At 36.2% G+C, this 25,838-nt stretch overlaps 1 protein-coding gene across 1 annotated transcript; it reads left to right on the plus strand.

Moving 5' to 3' along the window:
- The first annotated feature begins 257 nt into the window (after nt 1-257).
- LOC116175474 (transmembrane protease serine 9-like) lies at nt 258-6,766 on the plus strand. The gene is made up of 8 exons (XM_031493611.1): nt 258-462; nt 524-704; nt 758-1,145; nt 1,194-1,343; nt 5,457-5,514; nt 5,569-5,749; nt 5,805-6,192; nt 6,246-6,766. Exons 1-8 carry the CDS (start codon nt 417-419, stop codon nt 6,417-6,419), a joined length of 1,566 nt encoding a protein of 521 aa, XP_031349471.1. The 5' UTR covers nt 258-416; the 3' UTR covers nt 6,420-6,766.
- Nucleotides 6,767-25,838: the final 19,072 nt, after the last annotated feature.

The raw sequence follows: 25,838 nt of genomic DNA on the forward strand, positions 1-25,838 counted from the left end.
TAACGCTTTTCGCGATTTTGTTCAGCATTTTGTAACAAAATAACGAGTTTTCCTAAAAGATGCCTAACTCTTTAGTTTTCGTTGCGAGAGCAGTAAAATGCACTGTAAGAACTGAAACGAACTGAATTTGTTTTTGAAGGTCATGGAGATACACAAGAGATACTAGATACATAACCTTTATTGCTTCTATCGGTCCGACACGACAATTTAATTGCTCTATTTCTTCATCTGTTTCATAGTGGTCAGATCTAGACCGTTGCGATGGTTGCAATGGCATGACCTCATGAAAGAAATGATTGTCTACTCCTTGGAACACTTGTTTATTTCGAGTGAGAATTATCTAATCAAGGTACCCTCCACTTCAAAGTGGTATAAATGCGCAACCCGAGCTTTCATCATCACTTTTCAGCAGCAGCATGTTCAGAATAGTACTGGTTGCCCTGTTCGCCGCTCTTGCCGTTGGTATGTATGCATACATTTAATTTAAAAAAACTGTTTACTACAGAAGCAATAAAAAAAACAGAGGCAAGTCCAAGACTTCGTTCCCAAGTTCCCCAGCTAGATGGAAGAATTGTGGGCGGTGTCGATACGACCATTGAAGATTATCCTCACCAAGTTTCGCTCCTGGATTACATCGGTCATGTCTGCGGTGGATCGATTATTGCGCGCAACCTAATTTTAACTGCTGCTCACTGCACTTACGGGTAAGACCAAGTGATAACTACAGAAATAGGCACTAAGCTGCTTAAAATTACAGCATGTCTGCACAAGACCTAAAGGTCCGCTACGGAAGCAGTGTAATGGATCAAGGAGGCACCGTTGTTTCCGTTGTTCAGATCAACCAGCATCCTAGGTACAATCCCGTCATGCTCGACTGCGATGTGTCCGTCTTGAAATTAGCAGAAGACGTAGTCCTTTCGTCCACTGCTCAAATCATCGAGATGGTTCCTTCCAATACTCAAGAAGGTGGCCGTAACGCTTTCGTATCAGGCTGGGGAGCTCTTTACACCGGTGGACCCGCGCCGACCCAACTCCAAGTTGTTGAAGTCGCAGAAGAAGACCGACACGTCTGCAGCTGGGCTTACGGCGGAAAAATCACCGACAGGATGATCTGTTTCAAGAATCCTGGCAAGGATGCCTGCCAGGTACCTAATTGACATATTTGATTTTAGACGCTCTAACATAATTTATAGGGAGATTCTGGTGGTCCTCTCATCTCTGGTGGCGCTCAAGTTGGCGTCGTCTCTTGGGGATATGCATGTGCAGATGCCAGGTACCCGGGAGTGTATTCGCACTTGAATGAGGCTTACATTAGGGCTCATATTGTAAGTGTGATGGACCAAAACTAAAAGAATGAAGAAAATAAAAAAGAAATTTAGCTGTTGTCGCTGGCTAAATTTTTATTCGTTCTGACTCGGCTTACGGTTAATTATTTCCTCATCCCTCCTCGAGCTTGCTTCGTCTGCAATTGTAAAAAAATGTAAACACTCAAACGGTCTTTTGTGACATTCTCTTCAATCTATATTTTATATTCTAAGCTTCAATGCATAAACAAGAGCAGATGCGAATAAATAAATCACCCCGGCAGGAAATTCGACTTTCCTCCTAATCGACAGATTCATACCATTTGATACAATGGTTTATTTCTTTAGTGGCATCAATACAAGTACTGACAAAACAATAAATAGATAATTGATAGTCAAACGAAGGTACCAAGTATTACCAAATTCCGTCACCATTTGAGACATGAAACGCGAAATAGAAAACACGTTTCACGGAGAGGTCGTGGTGGACATTTTCGTGAGCATCAAAGATAACTTTAAACATCACTTTTACATTGGAATGAACTTGGCGAAAGATAACAATTCTTGTTGTATTATTCACAACTTCGCTCTAATAAATAGTTTTGCTTAACCGTATTTTTCCTATTGCATATTCGTAATGAAAGTAAAATATGTTGCCATTTAAAAAAAAACAAAATGGCGGCCCTGTCAAAAAGCCATACGGGCCAAAAAATTTCTTTTCATGCTAAAATATGCACAAACTCATGCTATTTAAGTGCTGAAACCTTAGACAAGGAAAGAATATGGACGCATAATTCACTAGCGGTAGTGTTACCAGCTGCCACATATTGACATTGGCCAGTGTCGTAGCATCCGTAAATGCGAATAGTGGCAGAAGCACCTAATTATAGCTAATAAATCACGTTGAAGTTGAACATACGAATGAAATTCGTGCGTTGCGCTATTTATTAATCAGACACGGGATAAACGAAACTTCCTCTCATCTTTTTTCGGAAATGCCTTCAAAACTAACTGTCCCTCCAGCTAAAGATTGTGATAAAATAAGAATCTTCATTGCTTTCTGTTTGATTTTTCACGTAAAGCCGTTTCCGTACCAATTTTCTCTTTGAAAAACGCGGAGTGCTAATGACTACGTCTATGGAGTTTATTGAATAATTCCGTCCTTGAAGACGTTTGTTATCAAAATTTGAATGCATGGGATTGGTCCTGTTGTAAGAAATTAAGTCAAGTCGCTCATTAAGGTATGAATTTTAACATATTAAAAGAAGAATATTCAAAGAAAAAACTTTATGAGGAAAAATAGGAAAATACGTGGTAACGGCATTAGGCACATTTTCAATATTTACGTTTGAAATGAAATTCCCGGTTCCTCCTTCTCACTCCGGCTTTTGCATCCACAATATGCACATTTCACCATGATTTTAAGTTGTTGTTTGTGTATTTCCTCTCAATTTAAGCGCAAAAACTCGTAAAAAACGATGTTACTTTAATGACATATGTGCCACATATAAAATGGCGGACTTGTTTAAAAAGGTAACACGATTCATACACGGGCTGTACGGCATACGCGGTATCCATACTCTTTCCTAATCTAAGGCCGAAACGATATGTCCAAACCGTTTTCAATGCCATCGCCTTGGTTATCCATAAATTTAATTAGCAACGTCATGTATACACGGAAGATGGCATTTAGAAATACGCATGGCGTATCTAGCTTACGCTTTCAACTACGTTTGATTAATTGACAGTGTATTTCGATACGGCTTTACGAAGGAAAAAATTAATGAAAATGGCACCGCACCAATCAAAGTTAAACAATGCATACTTCTTTCCGAACTTTCATAACATTATGGTATTTAAGGAGATTCTGGCGGCCCTCTTATTCTGGAGGTTGGGATCACCAAAGTTGGCGTTGTCTCTTGGGAATATGGATGTGCAGAAATGCCAGATACCTGGAGTGTTTCGCACTTAACTGAGGCAGCCATTAGGGCAGCATATTGTAAGTGTGATGCACTAAAGAATGAACAAAAATAGAATGAATTTTAGCTGTTGTCATTGGAACGTAAATTTCATTCATTTGACTCAGGTTTTATGTTTAATTCCCACCCGTTCCCATATCCTTCCTCATGCTTGACAATGCATCGTATGCAATTGTGAAAATGTCCAAACGTTTTTGTGATGCATAAAAACACGAAAGCGTATGCGTTTTTTCCCTGAAGTTTATTTATTTAAAAGTTAGTTTTGAAGAAAGAACTTTCAATCACCACAAACTATCATTACAAACAATTGGTCCTAATACATGATAAAATTAACTAAAAAGATCGGTACCCTGAAAACATTCTTTGCAAGCGTTCAATCATAAACGAAAAGAGGCACGAAACTAAAGCGTCTTTGAATATATGGCGTTAAAAGCTTACTCGCAAATATTCAAAACTAGGTTCGATTGAGCAACCTAAAATTACAAACAGAGTTAAAAAAGTCTTATGCAAGCAATAAATAACGAGAGCATTTTTAGTCCTGCTTAATAGTAATTTGTCCCAAAACCTTTTGATGCTTTCGTAAATAGCATTGCGCATTGTCTACATTAGAAATTTTATTGAATACTACCTTCATAAATAAAACATACAGCATGCGTAAACAGTAATTTTGAAACCGGTATTAGTTTTAGTTTCATTCAAAGTGTCTACATATGATATTTCATTTAACTGCTTTCATAAATAATAAAGTTGCCATTGCGCATGCGCAAAACCAAATTTTAAGATCGGTGTTATTTTTGCTTGTATTCCAAGTGCCTATGTATTAAATTTCATTTAAATGCGTTCATAAATAGGAAAGTTGGCAATGCGCATGCGCAAAACAACATTTTGAAAACGTCGTTAATTTATTTAATTTTAATTTTTTAAAGTTTCATTTAAATATCTTCATAAATAAAAAAGTTAGCATTGCACATGCGTTAATCCAAATTTTTGACACTGCGCATACGCAAAATCGAAAAATATCGGTACGCACGGAATCCTTGGACCAAGCCATTTCAAATGAGCCCTATATCGCCCAAATCGGTTCAGTGGTGTAGAAGGAGTACGTGTGACGGACGGACGGAGACAAAGTGCAGCCAATAGCGATTTTTCACTTTGAGGAAAATACGCTAAAAACTGTGAGTGATAACACCGCTGCAGAAGAAACGAAGAAGCTCCATTTATAGACGTCAAAATGAACACGTATTTTATCTTAAAATAATTTTAAAAGGTGCCCAAAATTTGAGTCCGCACATCATTTAAGGGTAACAGGGTTTGGATATTCGTGTTTAGAGGGAATGGGACCGAAATCTCAAAAGCAACATTCGACCAGCGTGCGATGCGAGCAATAACAGTGTTTTCACAAAATCTCATTTCGTAACCTTTTCCCACATTTTCAAAATCAACATTGACAAAATTATGGTTTTCAAAATTGTTTAGGTCGACCATCGATAGAATAAAATTTTGTTGCTATGACAGTAAGGATTACCCACTTACATCCAACCACCTGATTATGGCGTCTAAAATCGAAACTTGATAATGACAAGTAGAGGCTAATCAAAGGATCTTATCTTTTAAATCGGTGTAATCGACGTGATTGCAAGGGAAATTCAATGTTATGCCAAACTTTGTTCTCAATTCAGAAACGTTATCTCATTCATCAGTGGGTGTATTCAAATTATGTTTACACATAGGTTCTTTGATTGTCCCAAAAAAGGACAGGCTTAGGCTGGTGATTTCCAAAACCTTAGTTTCGGTTGAAAGAGGAACGAATTTGAAGGTGCTTCTTTATTTTATCGGTCGGTCAGTTCGCCTGGAAGATACAGTTTTCTTATTATTTTGTAGAAATTCTCACGATATATTCTGTTTGAAAGCAAACGTAAATAAATAGTGATCGCTATGTAACAACTTCTATTTCGCTTCATGTAGAAGCAAGACATTTTAATTGCCCTTTTTCTTCTTCTGCTTCATTTAGATCTAAACGGATATCCCGATTGCAATGACATGATCTCATGAAAGAAGCGAATGTCTAGTGCAAAACCTGTTGATTCCCATTGAGAAATATCTAATCAAAGTAGTAATCAGTCCTCCACTTGAAAACGGTATTAAAGCGAAACTCGAGTTTTGATCATCACTTTTCAGCAGCAACATGTTCAAAATAGTACTGGTTGCCGTATTCGCCGCTCTTGCCGTTGGTAAGTATATATCAATTTCGAAAAACATCTTCCTATATCAACATAAAAAAACAGAGGCAAGTCCGAGGCTCCGTCCTCAAGTTCCCCAGCTAGATGGAAGAATCGTGGGCGGCGTCGATACGACCATTGAAGATTATCCTCACCAAATCTCGCTCATGTATTTCGGGAATCACATCTGCGGTGGATCGATTATTGCCCGCAACCTAATTTTAACTGCTGCGCATTGCAATTACGGGTAAGACCAAGTCATAATATTACAGAAGTGGGCACTAAGCTGCTTAAAACTACAGCCAGTCCGCTGAATCCCTAGAGGTTCGGTACGGAAGCAGCGTAAGGGATCAAGGAGGCATCGTTGTTGCCGTTGATCACTTCCATGACCATCCCGATTACAATCCGGGCAGCAATGATTACGATGTTTCGGTTTTGAAATTAGCACAAGACGTAGTGTTTTCGTCCAAGGCTCAAATCATCGAGATTCCCCCTTATAATGCCCAAGAAGGTGGGCGTATCGCTTTCGTATCAGGCTGGGGCGCCCTTCACTCCATTGGACCCTCACCCAACCAACTCCAAGTTGTTGAAGTCGCAGAAGAAGACAGAGATACCTGCAATAAGACTTACAACGGAAAAATCACCGACAGGATGATCTGTTTCAGAAATCCCGGCAAGGATACCTGTCAGGTACCTAATTGGCATACTTGATTTTAGACGCTCTAACTAACATAATTTATTAGGGAGATTCTGGTGGTCCTCTCGTTTCTGGTGGCGTTCAAATTGGCGTCGTGTCTTGGGGATATGGATGTGCACATGTCATATACCCTGGAGTGTATTCGGGCTTAACTAATGTGGCCCTTAGCGATCATATTTTAGGTATAATGGGCAAATATTATTACCCGGAATCGTCATGAAATTCTTAATTTTCATCCCTACTTTAGGTTAAGAAATGTTAGTTTCCAAGACAGTGACAGTAACACTTTACCTGACTACTTTTCAATTTTCATATAGAACTTTGTCAGTGATTACAGATGTCATAGACATTACAAATGTGTAAAGACCAGACTACTCCTGCCGCTTTGCATGTCACATTTGTAGTGTCTAATGACTTCTGTCATTACTGGCACATAATATATTAATCAGAAGTTCTATAGTATGAAAATTGCAATTTTATACTAAAAAGACCATTTCGGGAACAATTTAATACAAAACTGGTCAGTAAAATGGCACTACTTAACTCGAAAACTAAAGTACTCGATCTCACGGGGGCCTCGAATGTAATGTGTCATTTTTCTGACTTTTATCATTGAATATAAAGTGCTTATTCAATGCTTTCATGTAAGTAACTACTGATTTGGTTCCTTCATTTTTAATAATTGATAACATTCCATTTGTGATTCTATTACAATTTTGTGATCACGTTGTTCTGCGTATAATAAAAATTTGCTCTTACAATAATTAGGCGTATTCTTGGCGTTGTATATTTTGAAGTAATCGTAAGTACCTTATTTATGCTCACATTATGCTATTTTTTCTCATTTTCAATATTTTTTTATTTTTTATTTTGTCTTTATTTTTGAGTGGGCGGGGGTTCAGCCAAGGCTGCTCTACCAACCCAACCCAAGGTTGTTTTATTAGAAAGGTTGTCTGGTAACTCTAAACCAATAGAATGCTTGCATTTTGAAGGCGGGAAAACGTCATTCAGAATTCACATTTAAAATTGCTCATAGGTTACAATGCTAATAAAAGTGGTAAAAAATTTAGCTTTTTGCAGTATATTTTTGGATTTATATGGGTATATGTATATAAGGGTGGATCTTATATTGGAAATCTTGGAAGTTTAAACTTCCACCTTTGAAAGCAATCAAAGTATTGCAAAAATGAGTGTGGTGCGTAAGCTGTTTTACATTGCACGAGGAAATTAATTTTAGAGGTGGAAATGGATAAGATTCCGCGTTCTACAAAATAGGAACCACCCCTATGTACCAATACCTAGCCTTTGGGAATTAAAACTCTAAACATTCTTTAGCGGATGACGCCAAATAAAATGCTGTTGAGTTTTATGGAAAATGTATATTTATAGTATGTACAAAATGGTAACCGAGGTGCACACGGCGAGCTCTGTCGTTGGGGTGAGCCCAGATGCAGGTCTTCTGACTGATGGAGTGTGGCGCGAGGTCGAGCTGGCAAGGCGACCTGGTTCTGCAGGTGGAGAGCTTTTTGTTTCTTGAAGTGCAGTCGAAGCAGAAATTGCGTTGCACTTTGCAGAGTTCGTGGCTCTGCTTTTAAACGTTTGCGGCCAGGGAGGGACGCCACGTTTTCATTGGTTGACCGTTTTGACCAATGAGGGCGCAGCACATTTTAGTTTGCTGCCGGATGTGAAACATTTTCTTACCCATTCTTTAAGAACGGTAGGGTCCTTGGGAAACGTAAAAACCGAGATTTTATTTACACCAGGATGAGGAATTTTAGTGTTACCGCCACTCATCTAAAAAAATATTTAATTATAACATACAAAAGTGCATATAATTGATGAACTAACCTTTCAATCACGGCTATGAAAACCCACAAAATTCACAAACCAAATGTCTTTATATTGCACCAAACAGGTATCTACACCTAAAATATGTCCTTAAGCACTTCAAAATTCAACAAATTTTAAACAAATAAACTATAACTCAAGAAAAATAAGCACCCGCGCGACTACAAAACAACCTTGAGCGTCAATGTCTGAATTCTCGATGACGTATACATTACGTCCCTCCCGCTTCCGCCCACATAGTTACCAGGTAACCTTTGAAATAAAATAACCTTGAACCCAACCCACCATATATTTACAAATATCCAACGCCGAACCCGGATTCGAACCAGGAACCCTTAGCACCACAGTTCAGCTTTAACTGAACTGCGCCACCCGGGCCGGCTATTGACGTGATAAGTTCACCTTGTCAATATGCCTAGACTAGGACTAAAAAATTCCTCTAAAGCCCGGTCAATAACTGTAAGCTATTATGCATGTAATGCGAATAGAAATAGTAAGGAGCGAAAAATGGGAAGTGTTTTAAGAAATGATGTACCCTATCTCATTTACCTCTTTCATGATTATTTCACGTAAGTAAGCGGAAATTTTACCGAAATTCATACAGAACTGTAGGAAAATTATTAGGTTATTTAAAACTGGCAATCCAAACTTGGTCGTTAGAATTGGCGAACAATTAGAAGTCTAGGTATAATTCGTTTAAATGTCAAATGTAGAACCCCAAATGCAAATTCGAATTTTTGAAAAGTTACGTTTCGGGTGACCCTTATGATGCTTCTTTGGGGATAAACTTGATCTTCAACACTTTATACCAACCAACATCAAGACAAGTATACCTAAAATTTACAATGACTCAATCTTGTACAGGAGAATGTGTGCTTTTTTCGGTTTTGACAGCATTTTTATTTTTTATGTATAGTGGAGAATCAAGCTTTCAACCATAATCACGAATCACTTGACATCCATTGCATTGGTAGAATACAATATTGTTAAGTGCAGTTTATGTTATGTGATCTTGCTTAAGATTTCTTTGGCTAATTGTCCTGTTTTGGGGTCCGCTCATACTTATTCGTAATTGTTGATAGCAAATCGTATAACGTAAACAGAAAACCACCCCTAACAAAATTCGAATGAATAAATCGTACAAAAAAATCATACGGAAAATCGTAAGCAAAATCACATAACGTAAATTGCACTTAACGATTTATTCTTAAGTTTAGCTTTGTTTACGGCTTACATTTACTGCTTATCGAAGAACCCCCGTATAATAGCATTGAATCAATTTGATAGAGGGCTCCACCTATTGGTGGAATGTTAACCACGCATATTTGCCTTGATTTTCGGTGTCTATATTTATATGAATTTAATTATTTTGTTGTTTAGTTATGTTATGTTTTTCTTGTGTTTCTTTCTTTTTCTTTTTTCTTATTACACTAAATAATTGCGCGTTAACTATTAAATATGTATTGTCCTGTAATTGGAATGTCTGTGCTGTTGGGCAATAAATCTCTATTATTATTATTATTATCGAGATTATTATTATTATCAAAGTACACGTCGATTAAAAAATCAGCTGAAAGCGTAAGGTAAAAGGCATGGGATTCGCATTGCCGTCTTCCGAATATCTCGATCTCTGGCGATTGAATTCATAATTTGGTAATTCTGTAGTGATTAGTTTAGACGGGATTCGCCTGTGCTCTCAGTGGAGGATTTACATATGCGTTTTACCCTTTTGAAGTAAGTACCGCCATGTTGCACCTCGTTTATTTATCGTGTACCTTCTTTACGTTTCGGCTGTAATTTGTTGTAATGTAGTTTCCATCGATAATCGTTGCTTCATCGCCCCTAGCAACTCCGTTCCGTATAAAAAGCGTTTATTGTAGACTCAAACCCTACGTATATAAAATAAGCATAAATGTCCACCGGATATTGCTATATTTTTGTAGGAATATTATGCGTTTATTATTTCTCATTGATATACGATTATAGCGTAGGTATACGCGTATTTTAAAGTGTTGTTATACATGGTGGTGTTCTTAAGTGGACCATTAGAAGTATCTCGGGAACGGTTTGGAATTTTGATTCGGGACCCATTGCCTTTTTTAAATAATCGATCAAAAGGAATCATTTAAAAATATTTTCAAGATGGCCGCTTTTCCGGTTGTATCAGAACGATACCGATGCTTTCTTATTTCAAATGGCACTATCTTTTCTGATGGCACTATTGAATTCCTCATAAAAAATCAGTATGATTTTGTGAATGATGCTATGTCTAACGGCCATGGTTTCGCAATTATTCGACATGCTTTTACAGTTTCAGAGGTTCAGTAAATTAACCATATCACTGTTGTTTGACAACTTAGCAAAATGTTTTTTTCACGAATGGACAGCTAAAAGTCAACGCTACCAAATGTTATTGGTCTGATTTTCAAATGTGATTCGAAAATAATACGAATAAGCGTTCAACTTTGTTTTTTCTTATGGAAGCCATTTTCTTTTATTTTCAATTTCAAAACGCCATTATGTTAAGTACCAAAATATGCAACTTTTCCCAATTTAAACTACCTATAATCCCTTATACTTACCGAGATCCGCATGGTAGCCCTCGAATTTGAATCAGGCTGTATTTGTTTCGCTGATTGGAAATGTTGCATCTTTCTCAATTTGACGAAACCGTATTCTGCGATTTTTCTCAAAACTATACCATAGATTTTACCCAGATCTTTTGACGCGTTCGCATTTCAGACGTCCTGAACGTGGTTTATTGACAGGAAATTCGATTGGTTTTGTCATATCCGAATTTCTAATTAGAAATAAGTACAGCACTAACCTGGAAATTCTCCAATGGACTTCGTATAACTCCGCCTGTGGTAGCAGTGTCTCTGACCGAGTCGATCAATTATTGGCTCAGAAAGAACATTGCAATCACTGCCGGTCCCAAGCCCGGATAAAGGAGGAGGGTACGCAGGTGAGGTAAGTAACATACCAGTAGTAAAACAGTCCTTAATGAAATGTCAGAGAACACATTCAGAAAATAAACAAATTACAGGTGACGTGAAAACGGGAGTGATTATGGAAAAGTCCTAGAAACCAGAACGTCACGTCGTGGAGGCAGGGCCAGAACTACTCAAATCTCCGCCCCCCCCCCCCCCCCACCCAATTAAAAGCATTTTATACCCCAACCAATATAATTTTTTACTCTTTACAGAAAACTGTTACTACGATTTTCTTCGCCCTAATTGATTTAATGAGCAGTAAAACCATTTTTTATATTAATTACCTATGAGATTTAAAAAGTGTTATTGAAACAAAGTATAATATCTGTAGTTTGAATTACAAACAGATAACTGTTTAATATTTAAAGAAAATGTACTCCTTTTTTTAATATTTCCATCATTACATCAACAGGTGATCATAAGGGGCTATATCTAATTTTATTTTTAAGAATATACGTTATTACTTGATATTTACAATGTGAAATTCAGAAGTGGTTCTCCAAAGTACCTACCCCAGGTAACGGACGATCAAAAATGAGTTGCTGTAGAGTCGCCTTTGGAAGTTCAAGTTAAGTACAATTTCTCATGTAAACAAAAATTATAAAGGTGACTCGACAGCAACTCATTTTTGATCGCATAGTATTAAAATTGATAAAAATGGCTAAAGGACACCTTAATTAAGTGCTTTCAACAAAAATACTTGCGGGAGAAGCCCTAAATTGTTCACAATCTTAATACAAAGTTCGCATAATTTCATCGAAATGTGAGGTTATGTTACTCCTTATTTCATGATTACTTTTAAGTTGGTATGAGTGTGCGTAACATTCTAACTTCAATTTCTTAAGAGGTTATGTTATTTTTCCACGATAATACTGTAGAATTATTTCCCAAATTTGTTTTTTTGCCGCCCCTAAAAATTTACCCCTATGGACCCGGGCCCACATGGCCCCATGCTAAATCCGGCTCACCCCGGACCTTTGGTTTTCAGGTGAATTCTTGATCAAATTTGTAGATCGGAGTTCGTGAATTGGTAAAGTAGGCCAAAAAAATAAAGAAGGTCCTTTTGACATCTCCGTTAGTTATAAACGGAATTGCATGAAATTCAAAATTAGTATAGCTTTAGCCATATAATTCGCAATACCAAGCTATAGCCATACCCAGGAGCTCGTTTGCTATATTTGTTTAATTTATTATTAAATGTATACAGGTCACAATAAATACTACGGAAGCAAACATCACCGGTGGCTGTGCTACTGCCTTAAGCAAAGCAAATGAAGAAAAAGAGACGATCTATAGTACCTAGTGTCTCAGGATTCAGGAATAATCAGACGTGAATCCATCAACACAAATGGAGCTAATAACAATAAACCATGGTTCACACTACTGCAGCAAAGAGACTTCCTCATAAAATGAGCACCATAGGCAAGTGAAGTTTACAAGAAAGCTAGTGAGATAAAGAGACTGAAAAGATATAATGGGAAAAATTTTCAGTAGAGTACAAGGTATGGAACATGCTAAGAAGGAGAAAGAAAAAAGATGAATTTTGAAATACAAATAAATTCTATAACACTAGAAACCTAGATAGAAGTGTCTGCACAAAGATACTAAAAATAGATGTGTAGATATTTTACTCCCTGTATTTAAAAGCTTAGTGGGTGAAATTTTATGGAGTGGTTATCGGGTACACATATTACGGATTTAAAATCTGGCGTCTGTAGGCGTACCTATAGGGAACAGCTGTAAGCTGTGACTTACATTTGAATTGTTAATATCCTAAATTATAGACTCCTTACTTCCGGCAAACTGAATCGACTATATATAATGGGAAGTAGGTAGTACATAAAGTTTTAACAAAGTTTTCTCAACTGCTTCCATAGTAAGCGAATTTATTTCGTGAAGCTCGCGAGAAAGCAAAATTACTACGTGTTCGTGGAATGTGCGCGTGCGACCTTCAAATTTGCAGAGAACTTGCTACACAAAGTTACAGCAAGATTGAAACGCACACGTAAAACCCGTAAAATAATTTTGGAATTAAAAACACTTGTGCAATGACATATTCAGAAGTAAGGACTTTTATATATTGACAGAGTAAACATTTACGGGAAAAAGACAATGTCTGGAGGATTTTTTGAATTTATCTTTTGATAAGCGTAGGAATATTTACACATATACCGCTTTATAGTGAACAGAAACAAAAGTATGTCCGGAAATAAAAGGCGATAGTGGGATGAGTATTTTCAATAAAGCGTGTCTGGGATTTATCTTTTAAGATAAGCGGGGAGAGGGACTGTGTAAGCGGGATTTTTAGACAGCAGACGAGGTTAGCCTTTAAAAGAGTAAGCACGTACTACTGGAGTGAGAAAAAAGTGGTTATTCGGCGTATTGGCGAAAACGTCGCCGCTATTTATTTTTATCAATTCCGTGTGTAAGAGCGCGCCTTTAAGAAACGCTTTGTAAATGAACTGGTGACAAAGTGGGAGTATCTACAGGCTCAAGTTTACATTAAAATTCTGAAGTTATTTTGTAGTAGGGCCATTCATTTGCAATAATTTAAAATGGAAGCGTTCTAATTTTCACTAGTAATCTCACAAGTGCATTGATTCTTTCCGGAAATTTTTTTGAGTGCAGTCCAACAACGTATTAATCGGCCCGAGGGGAACGCGTTATATACCTCGGTTAAATCCTGTGAATTCTTATCTAATCCTCAGGCGTCCTTATAGCAGGTGAAATCAAGGTTGACTTCATGGCAGCTCGACAAGATGACCGCTATCTAATAATCTAACTGATAAGAGCAAACAGGTACTATTCCTAATTGCTTCTGTAGTTGGTATGCCCTCGAACTAGGACTGGTATTTGTCAGCAGTGATATCTGGAAAATGGATAACCAAAAAACCCCAATCTAATCCACGAAGGGGTGTGGACATCAATTAATAACGAGTAATGATAGACAAATAAATTGATGTAGCTACGTCGGCCCAACGGTCGGATTACATTCTAAGTCCAAAGAGAATGCACCAAGATAACGCCAGTAATCAAAATGGCAGGTTTTTTACCACATCTGTGCAATTTCCCAGTTAATTCCTCATAAACTAAATAAGTGTTATTTGAAATATAATCAAATCTTCAAAAATTACAGGTGAATCGTCAGATATTGAAAATCTTCTAATTTAATATACAATCCACTTTAAGGAACAATTTTAACACACCATTAGCAGCTTTCACAAAGCGTGCCAAACGAAAAATAAGATCGATAGGGGGATCTCCTTATCAAAAAGCCTTAGATGTTACGGGGGTTCCCCGACAAGAAATAAAAACGTGAACATTAATAACGGGCTGTTCATAATGAAGAAAATAAATCGTTACAAGTTTTTTATCGTACCCATAATTATGAAAACTTTGCTACCAATCTACGCACCTACTTTAAATTTGTGACCAGTCGCGTAAGTACCTATTTCTGCATGGCCAAGGGGCGCAATTTTTAATGGTAATTACAAGGTTTCGTTACATATTAAAATCAAAAAAATAGCTCGTTGACTTGTTCGTTCGGTTCCTTATTATTCGTCTTAATTATTTCTTGCCGAACTTTGCTCTTTATCCCTCCCTCTTTTCGCAACTCAACTTCTTCAAGTCTTCATTAACGGTAAAACCTCAAAACAGAATTAGTCATTAATTATATTGCATACAAATTACAAAAATGCTTAAAGACGTTGGTTCGGATGTGGATCATGATAACCGATGGCGATCTGGAGATTCTGTACCTTTACTACTAAAGTAGAAATAAGGGCGAAAGAATTGGTTTGATCCAAAATAAGTTATATTTTCCGGATAAGATCCGAACGAGAAACGTCAGGGTTTGCGTCAATTTCATACGTTTAGAAAAGGGCGAGTGTTATCACACTGACACAATTAAAAGCTATGGCATAGAAAATGATTGTACCAGAGAATTAATCCACTGCAGTATGATATTGTGCTTACCTGTATCTGACAAAGAGGACACTTTCGAAAGAGCCTCGTTCACTTTCATGCTTTTACACCAAAAGCCTCTAGTAAACACTGAAAGAAAACACCTCCTAACACATGCGTATACGTGTCATTCAAACTAATCTTCTTAATATTAACTTGTTTAAACTTAAATTAGTTCGAATTAAACACAGATGCGTACACTTTACACTTGACGGGATTCGAGGATTACCTACCAGCCCATTGCAACCAAATTAAAATTTTCTTCAAAATAAAATTGTACTTCTGGGATAGAAGTAAATATTTGTCCCCATTAAAGTCCTCGTCAATCGCACCCGCTTGTTTCTCAAAGCATATTCGGTTGAGCTTTATATTTTAATAATCATATTCCATCAATTCCTTCAATTAAAAATTTAATTTCTGAAAGTTTTCAGCGCTGATACACCCAATAATAAACCATCGTGCTTAGTTGGAATCGCCGTATTTGCTTTATTCGATTTAGATACTAACGATTGAAAAGGATTCGTTGTGCGGAAATGATTATAAACACTTCTGTGACACTGAAAGGAAATCCCTTGAAAATTTTTCTTTGCCCTCTATCTCAAGTTGAAAATATCAGATGCAGAAAAGGGATTATTTCTATAGCGAATATAACAAAAGAACTTCAATTTTTGTTACCACCACACCCGCATTCGAAAAATGTCACCTGTGGATTCGTGTTGAAATTGTTTGTATTTCAAAACTAATGTGCGTCCTTGCTGCGGGAATATAGTTTGGCATAGTAGGTACTATAGTGAGACAGGTATAATTACCCTGATACCACTCACCTTCTCACAGACTTAGACTTCCTACATGATAGTGAGATTTTATGTTGTGTGTTGTGGTATTTTAAGTTACAATGTTAGAGGTCGTCGCGTCGTCTACTAGTTTTATTGATAGAATAATAATACCTTTATTATAAGAGGCGTAGTTCAGCCTAGGTCTGCTTCTCACAGAACTACCAATTAAGGCACCATTTGACCATACTGTCATCCGTAGTAACCAATTTAAAACCTACTTAAAACCAGTGTAAGTTACTCTTTGAAACACTTTAATAAAAAAAAATGTATCAATATATTATATGAGGAGAATAAAATGAATTAATTAATCCTTTCAGCTAAGTTAATATAATTTACTAGCAATTACAAATAATTATAGCCCAAGGCTGCTTAATATGTTCATTAATCATAAATTAAACAAATACAACAAACGATCTCCTGGGTACCGCTATATCTTGCGTGGCGTATTATATGACTAAAGCTATGTTCATTTTGAATTTCATGCAATTCGGTTCATAACTAACGGGGATGTTAAAAGAGCCTTTCTTATTTTTAGCCTACGTTGCCAATTCACGAACTCTGATCTACAAATTTGATAAAGAATCCACCTGCAAAATTTCAACGTAATCGGTCCATCGTGCTAACGAACAGACAGGCGGACAGACACCGCAACATTATGAACTCGATATTAGCTCATTAATAAAGTACATACACCAATCTGTAGTTCGTAACTTTAATTTATTATGTGTGTCCCTCGTAACGCCCCCATCTGTTACATTTATTCATATCAGATCACGCGCAGATTTATATAGCATTATAGATGCTTGCAAATATTATAACGGGCGATCAAAAATGAGTTGCTGTCGAGTCGCCTTTGGAAGTTCAAGTTAAGTACGATTTCCCATATAAACAAAAATTCCAAAGGTAACTCGACAGCAACTCATTTTTGATTGCAAATTCAATTAATTAATATTAATTGAAAAGAATTTACCTTATAGTGAATTATTCCTATTGTGGATTCGCACTAAATATAATTAACAAAAATGCTTCCAACTGCACATTTTTACATATTATGCTTGACTCCACTCCCAAGGCTTTCTTTACAACTTAAATATCCATTCCTTAAGAACCACATAAACAATCAGGCATGCTAGAAACGTAAATTTTTCGCCTTTATTGCTTCAGTGCTTATGCTCCACATCATAAATTATTAGTTTACGTGTTTAATATCATTAGCTAACGACTCGGTTTTGTTTAAAAAAATGGGTTTACTCGGAAGAAGAGTACTTTATGCATGTTAGTAATAACGAGGGTCTAACATAAATGGACCTCTTAAAAAACTTTCGTTTACCCAGTTAAAAAGCGCGTACGCATTCGTTATTTCTATTTTAAAATTCCAGTTAAAGTTAGAGATTCTTACATGCTTAATTATTAATTAACAAGTACGTAGTACCTACATTTTTCTGCAAATTAAAAGCTTTTAAATGCAAAAAAATATGCTTTTAGCTGGACTCACCTCTCTTTAAACACCACCTTTTTCTCCATATTCTCTTCTTCTGTTACTTTGTAATTCTATTTGCTCAGCTATTTGCAAAAAAAAACGATGGCCACAATTATTTTTTTTTAACTCATTATCATGCAACACAATCACAGCGACCGAGCGAACGACAGACTCGATAGGAATGTGTATAATAGCTTTCAATATTTCTAGCGCGAAACGTGTCGAGCCAGGAATTGACGCCCAGATCACGCTCCAAAGCTGCAAGTGTAGCCCTAGCATTAGACTGTTCCTTGAAACGCCACCCACTGAATATTTTGCCGAATTGCATTCTTAAAATACAGGAATGACCTAATCCTGATTCTGCGGTTTTAGAAAACGTTAAGGTAATAAAGATAGGAATTATCGCCGACAGGTTGAAGCCAGCGATTTCCGTAACTCATAAGTTCAACACGATATAGAATTTAAATACGCAGAAAGAAAATATCATAATTAACTACGAGTTCCATACAAATTTAAATTTAAAATGTATGAAGCCAATACTTCCATTACCCTGTGTGCTCATAAAAAATCTTTAAAATTTCAACTTTATAAAAATTCGAAAACATATAATTCCAAATGGAAAGCTACCGTTACACACGTCAGTTTCACTGAAAATATGTCTAAACGTGTCTGGAGTGAAGACAAGTCAAAACCTTTCCTTCGATCAGTGATTTTCAAGCTTTTATTGTGTGCAACCACGGTGCCCCGTGGGGCCCGGGTCGAAACTGTAAAATTGATATTGTAAAATTGATATTTTCTGAAAAATTCCATGCAATTTTAAACTTTGTGGATTTGTCATTTTAAGATAAACGATGTATATAGTAAAAGTAAATAAAAAGATTAACGCCCTAGTGTTCAAATCGGATTTGTGGGAGTTTCATTGTCCAGCCCAACGTGAACATAGGGGAATATGTCCCCAAGAGTCCGAAACACATTGCTGCGTTTAGGATCAATTTCAAAGCAACTTTACTTCAACTTCAACGAATAAAACTATATGGGGAAGGTTTAGAGAGTTTTGATCACACAATATATTTCAACCCCCCCATTTCGAGGAACGATGGATCCAACCCAAAAAAAAAAATTTCAAAGCAACTTTGGTGGTAGAACGAGAGCCATTAACCGAAGTGTCACCTAAGTTAACTTTACGGAATAGTTAAAAATACATAATGAATATTCTGCGATTGGGAAAACAGTAGTATCTAATTTCATACAGGATGTTACAAAAAAATAAGTACGTATAATTAATAATTGCAGTGGAATTTTTTCATGTTCAAAAACTCCTAGGTACTAAATTTCGTCGAAATCAGAATTTTTTTCGTGTGAAGAATTTTGAAAAATCGGAAAGGGCATACCCCTAAACATATTCAAAGACGAGCTACCAGTCTTTGTAACTCTTATGGTTGCTGAGACAAAAATTAAAGAAGAAATGCAAATTTCACCACTTTTTTGAGGGTGGGTCCCAAACTAAACACATTTGACCTTGTTTTGATCCCCTCTACAACCCATTTTTTTTACTTTGCTTTACTTTACTTATAGGTAACACCCTGTATATGGACAAAAGTGCATATGTACCGCTTCATACGGATAGCAGGCACGAGTCCTTTTATTAGCGAAAACGTGCTCATTTAGAATGCGACGGTGTTTGCCAAGATAACAGAGAAACGTCTGGCTTTGGTGGTTTCCTTGTGCAGAGATGAAACTGCATAGTAGATAAGAATCGGGGCTTTCGGATTAGCTGAAACGGGGACGAGCTCCCGACATTTGCGTTGGATCCGTTATGTTTTGCTAAGCAGTTGTTATACCATGTAACTCGTCCTCAAACGAGATCGCGAAGTTAAAGGACTAAAGGTCTTACACGCATAGTGTACGGACATTGTAATTTACGGAATAACCTAAGGAAACACTTTCTAAAACGTGATAACTGCAGTTACTTTCGAAAGCGCTTTAATAAAGTAAATCGTGACCGCACAGTTCTGTTGAAAATATTGTTATGGATGACCAAGATAAAACACGGAACTCTAAAAATAAACGAAGTGCATTGCCGTACCCGCATTGTTAATTTCGAATTGGAAAATACACGATATCGTACTCGCATTCGGGTTATGGCAGTATCTCAGAAGAGCGGCATACAAGTGGTTTTCACTGTAGTAAATTAAACGAAGACAAATTAATTTCGCTCTACAATCGCACAAACCAAAGAATACAAAACTCCTAGAAATTAACATGATTTTGTTTCGATCGCGCTACAGTTGATTAATTTCTATTACCAATTCATTATCAACCAAAACCACCTTGACATCAGAGAAGCCGAGGAAGTTTTAAATTCAGTAAGGAATTCTTTACAATCTGCGCGGAACGTAAGTCAGATGATCTTTGTGGACTTACTTGACATAAACACGAGTATAAACTTCGACCTAGGTCCTAGGGGGACCTTGTCTTCAGACAAGTTCTATGTTTTTTATTCATCGCAAATTTGGTAGCTTAAGGCCACAATAATTTCAATTTTCTTTTAAATAGCTCATTTGGCTTCCATTAAATTTCAAAAGAAGGGACATAAGACACTACGACCATTTGTCAATTTTTAATTAGCCAATAAAGTGTGTATGCTTTAGTGGGACTTAACTGGGAAGGTTAAATTTTTAGTTAGTCAGATTATTTACTGTTTATAGCTTTAGAGTTTTTTACAAGAGCCTTCCCATTTAAAAGTACAAATGTACCTTACTATAGTAAGGTTATTGAACTTCCAACAGAGTTAACGGAAAGGAGTCAATTTGGCTGTAAAGGTGATCACCTAGGATATTGCAATTTTATTTTGTTACGAAACCAATCCCATAGATTTTGATATTTAATTTTGTAACTACCCGAGTCAAAAATGTTTCCTGATTTTGAACAAAATCCAGCAATCCAATGGGATAAAAAATACTTCACAGTACCTATATTCATCAAAGTGCTAGGGACGAGTTATACTAAAAAACTGCCTTCGCATTTAGTGCATAAAATGCAAGCTGTGACACGACAATGATAAATAAACGTGCCACCAGAAAGTGTTGCAAACACTGTAGAAATTACACAATAGAATATAAAACGTTCCAAAAGTTTTAACGTGCTTTAATAAAAGATCAATAGATGCGGACGCATATAAACGGTTATCAATTTCAAACCAATGTCATATTAAATTTACCGAAATCAACAAACCAACAGGTATTGCACCAGTATAACTGATTAAGAATCAGTTGCGAATTGGATAAATGTAATAGTGCAACTTTCCTGGTCTCTGACATAGTTTAGCTCATACTTTGATGCTCTTTTAGATGTAATTTTTTTTCAAAATTCTAGTAGATAATAGCTAAAAATTCATTACTCGGAAATTAAGGTACTCGGTCACAAAGGGGTCTCGTACTTCAATATTTTCTCGCATTCTCTCCATGAGCTCGCCTAAGACCAGCAAGTCTATTCTTACACTATGACCTTTCTAATTATATAAAGCACTATTTCAGGGTATTATATTAGTTAAATTTCATTACAAAATAATAAGAAACTGTGGCAGCTGTTGCTCATACCAAAATCTCCAACATTGCAGTATTCAAATAAAGGTTGGCTCTGCTGTTACTATTTTGACACCTTTCCAGTTTACACACGCATTGTGCGTCAGGTATTTCATGAATACTAAACAGTCCGAAAAAAGAACAATCGGTTTCTGTGATTTTGCTTGTATATTTAAACGCAAATGCTATTTGTTCAAATTACAAACTGAAAAGCAACCACATCTTTGGTATCAAAGTTACGTAGACATCTATAATGCAATATACCAAAAGTAATATTCTTTATGTCACTACACAAAAAATAGGGAGAAAAATGTCGTCGAAGATTAAGCTTTACTATTGATTTTTTTCAATTTTTTAAGTGTCCTTCCAGTAATCTTGATAGCTGTATTAGAGCTTCTATTCATATTTTACGATGAGGCCATTGATACCGTGGTGGAAGCCTTCGAAAAGGGAATTTTAAATGTTTTCCCATCATTTTCCCAACGTTTTATAAAATGAATGGAGGTTAAAGAGCGAGCAGGAGATGTAATTTAACGATAGGTGCAAAATGAATGGTTTCGTTGCATAAAAGTGATGATAACGTAAAACACCTTTTAAGTTAAACTTCTGTTTTGAAATTTATTTGACTGGATAATGGCGCAAACATTTAGTTATCAAAGTAACGAACGCTGAAGTTAACAATTAGCTATTACAACCAACAAGCAAAAGTGAGAAGTGTAATTGTAAATGATTTATGTACCTAACTCGGATTTCATTCTGGTGGTATGTCGCTTGAAAATAGACAATTGCCTTCAATTCATTATAGTTTTTTCCATATAAGCACATTATGTATATTTTACATTTATGCGAAAAAGCATAAATAACAAAACATTTGCGTCTTGTAGGTCGGGATAATGAATTGTGACGTTTCCCGAACAAAATAGGTGGTAAATAACGATGTGGAATCTTAGTTGGAGTCCTTAGTCCAAGTGTAGTAGTTGAATATTAGGTAGTTTATTTACTTTCTCCAAATACCAGTAAGCATTAGGCATACTCTACGTATCAAAATTAGGTATATTCTAATAAAACTGGTTACGTCGCCAAATTAATGCCCATATGTGTCGCGCTTATCAATGCAGGTGTCCTTTAATCAAACCTGGTCAATTAATTTTTCTGATAACAGCTTTTACACAACACATTTGTCCAGATAAACTTATTTCTTACGCTGGTGTCGTTTAAATGGTTCCTTATTTAATATTTATGCGTTCCTTAGATTTCATACATATACAATAACAACCCTTAAAATAATTCACAATTAACAATTTAAAAAAAACTAACCTAGTAATCAATGGGGAGAATAGTGCAGTGAATTTTCTAACGCGATGTCTAGGCGCCACCAAGTTGATAGAGGACTAGTCATCGGCAATAAGGAATGAGAGCAGGTAGGACTCATTCTTTCTGTAAAATATCATATGACTTCTAGACTTTTCGGGAAAGTTTATTGTTTTCAATATAAGTAAATTAAATTATGCTTAGTTTTTAGTGTTTAAAAGAATATTTTCATTGAAAATGACTACAAAATCTCAAATGACAAAGAAAATCAAACACAGAAAATCGGCTCCAACCAGCCGATTTACACCGATCGGTATCTTTAGGATTTTTTTTCTTGATTACTAATTCTAACAAAAAATATTTACGCAGTTCCTTAAAAAGAACCAATCACTATTTTTATACAAATCAAAATCATTACAGTAACTTACATATAGCGCTCTTTTAAATGATGGTTTGGTGGAAAAATTGGATCTTCAACAGGATTACAACCGTAATTCTCTGGATGTGAGTCCCTCGCGTCGTATTAAACTGTGCGGGTAAGAAACTTCTTTGTTTATAGTCTCTGAATTGAACTCGCGTTATGCTCTCCAAACATAAATTATTATTAGCGTACTATGAAAACGCCAAATAGGTTCAAAGTTACTAGTCCAGTCAAATTAGCCCAATTTTGGGCAAATAATAACATTAATCGGTAACGTTCTGAATTTTGGGATACATGTTTATTGTGGATGTTTATTGAACAGATAATCTGTTGTGTTCGAGCCGCCATCTTGAAAACAGAGTACCGTTTTTCATTTTTTGCCCATATCTCGGCTATTACTGATACGAAAAAATGTTTAAAATGAAAAATATAATTTACAAAATTACCTATAAAAAAGAGTACCTATCACATTTTGTTGTAGCTCACACGAGGAGCATTTTGCCAATTCGTATTCGATAAAGCGGATTTTAAGATTAGTACGCTAGATGACTACATTCCATACTATGAGAGGCATTGTGTGCTCGACACCAGCTACCGCAATTGTTTCAGTCGAGCAAATTGCAAAAGTCATGGTAACATCAACAGACCAAAGTATGAAAACATTTGAAAATCTCTGAATGGAAGGTGATGGAAAAATATTATGATTGAAGCCCTAAAGTTGGGATGGCGATATTGTGGATGTAATACCTCTACATGGTTACGTTGGTGAAAAAATGTATACAAACAGAAAGGGAAAGTAACTGGAGCGATCACCTAAAAGTTGTACAAAAAAATGCTTCCATTTCTTTCACACCAGTGGCCCCTTGGTGTACGCCACAGCATAGCCTTACTCTTATTATGCCATGCGCCAAAGCATATGATATGTATCTTCAGGATACCTAAATCTACAGACTCACATGGAGATTAAATCGACAAATACCGTATTCGTGGAAGATGGCTACTTTGCAATAAGAAGGACAGACAAATATTGATCGATAACTTGGTCGAATATGGTGATAGAACAAAAATCGTATGCGATGTGGTATTACTTATAACTCGAGGATTCACTGATAGTGTTCGTTTAAATGGATTTTAGCAATGCCTGCTCTTCATAAAATCTGCAAATCTTTGAAACAATATGCAGCGGAGAACAGAACGTCGATTCGAGGGAGTCGCGAATAGAAATAGATGACCTAGACGTGAAGCGATTGTAAAACTGGCTTTCCGGGCTTATTTGAAGGATGAAAAATGACCTACAGTACCGTGGAAAGAGCCCACATCCGATACTGTATCGAGAAGCTGTACCTAGGGAAGCCACCTCACATATGCAGCCAATGAAGAAGAGTACAAGTCGCCCTAATGTTATACATTGATTTCACCTAAACACTTCGTGATATGGCCGACTGACCGTTGTTTAGTCGCCTCCTACGACACGCAGTGCCTCAGTGGTAGAATTTCTACTGCCTGCCCCCACACGAGGAAAAATATACAGAAGACTATAGTACCAAACTGTACATCCAATTTAACGACATATCAAAAATTTAAAAAAAAATACGCTAGCGGGCTCCCATTATATCGTGTGAATACAGGTAAGTTATGAATAATAATGAACTGTTAAAAATCAATCTATTTAAAACAGTTTTAACTTAGTTTCTCCTTATTAGTGTTAGTTCCTGCGAACTTTAACAATTGTGCATAAATAAACATGTATAATGGACACATAATATTCCTACAGAATATGACAATATGAGGTCGATAACCATATGAAATACACAGTCGGTTAAATTAGAAAAAAGTTGCGTGTTTAGGATTTAGTAAAATGGGGTTGTAAAAATTCGGAAATTTCGGTCAGTTCCGTAGATATTCGAAAAAACCGAAATTAACCATATTCGATTTATTTTTTTCGGGCCCTGTTTGAAAATATATCAAACAACAAATAACACTTCCTCATAGGCTCTTCAAGATGATGCCCACACATCTTCACTACAACGTTTCGGCCGGTCTTCAACTTCATATTTTTATATTGACTGGAAAAAAGTAAAATTGTTTATTATTTAAGTCAGAAAAAAGGCTTATTAAATTCTTTCACATTTTGGTGTAGGTGTGTTGACAAAATGTTAAAACAATTCATTGATGGCTCCTTTAAATGGCAATAAAGAAGAAGATTGGGTTTTTTACGTATGGTTTTAGTAGTCTACAATAAACGCTTCTTATACGGAACTTTCTGACGGGTTGCTGGGTTTTAAATTTGATTGAAATTGCTAAAAATATGAACATAATCTGTTTACTGACTTGCTTGTTTAATCAACGTAAAACCATTGTAAAGAATACAACGGTGTGGATTAGAAATGCCAAAGACTGAAATTAAGTTTAATTGTTCATTTGCGTTTGTTGTACTATCGAACTTTAAATTAAACAACTTCACCTGGGTGCAGTAATTATGGACAAACAAAAAGTAATTTTCAAACAAAATTATTTCCGTAAATTCCGAATTTAGTACTAAATGCAGAAGTTTAATAGGAGCACATTTTTTTTCTAGACCGTGCAAATGAATTTTGTATAAATTCGCTGATTACTTCATTAAAATTAGATGACGTTTTCCAAGAAAGCCACGTAAGGATTCCTGCAGATTAACGTTGAGCGAAATTTTAACGAGATGTTGACACTCATCAAAGTATAAACTTTGCTCATGTACATTACTTGACATTGCCATCAACTTCGTAAACTAATGCAATCGCCATCGCAACTCTAGTAGTTCCTGTGAGAAAAAAAACTCTTCCACGAGGACCTGTACTTGCACCCCTTTTTCTCAATTAAAAAATAGGCGCTGCTGCTGAAGTTATTAACAAGCTACATTGTTACATAGCGCTAGTTTAGTTTCAAGAGTAGTTTAATTAAAACTACCCTAGGTAGGTACTTTCGGAGTAGATAAAGTATGAAGATACTTATAATTTGAAATGTAGAATAAGTCATACGCACAATACAGCTAAATCAGCTAGGTTTTCACGATTTTGCTTACGTCAGAAAACCAGGATTAGGTAATTAAGAAATGACAAATGTATTTCATTGGCATCGAACTTCTCTTCCCATTTTAACTTGGTGCACACAAGGATTTTTTATATTGTGGTCATCGAAAATGCATGATTCGTCGAATTACTTCGTTA

Source organism: Photinus pyralis, unplaced genomic scaffold, assembly GCF_008802855.1.
Source record: "Photinus pyralis isolate 1611_PpyrPB1 unplaced genomic scaffold, Ppyr1.3 Ppyr1.4_LG7, whole genome shotgun sequence".
NCBI lineage: Eukaryota > Metazoa > Arthropoda > Insecta > Coleoptera > Lampyridae > Photinus > Photinus pyralis.

Coding starts and splice junctions, on each gene's coding strand:
- LOC116175474 (XM_031493611.1), top strand. CDS start 417: ATGTTCAGAATAGTACTGGTTGCCCTGTTCGCCGCTCTTGCCGTTG. Junction 463..523: donor GTTCGCCGCTCTTGCCGTTG/GTATGTATGCAT, acceptor TAAAAAAAACAG/AGGCAAGTCCAAGACTTCGT. Junction 5,515..5,568: donor ATTCGCCGCTCTTGCCGTTG/GTAAGTATATAT, acceptor ATAAAAAAACAG/AGGCAAGTCCGAGGCTCCGT.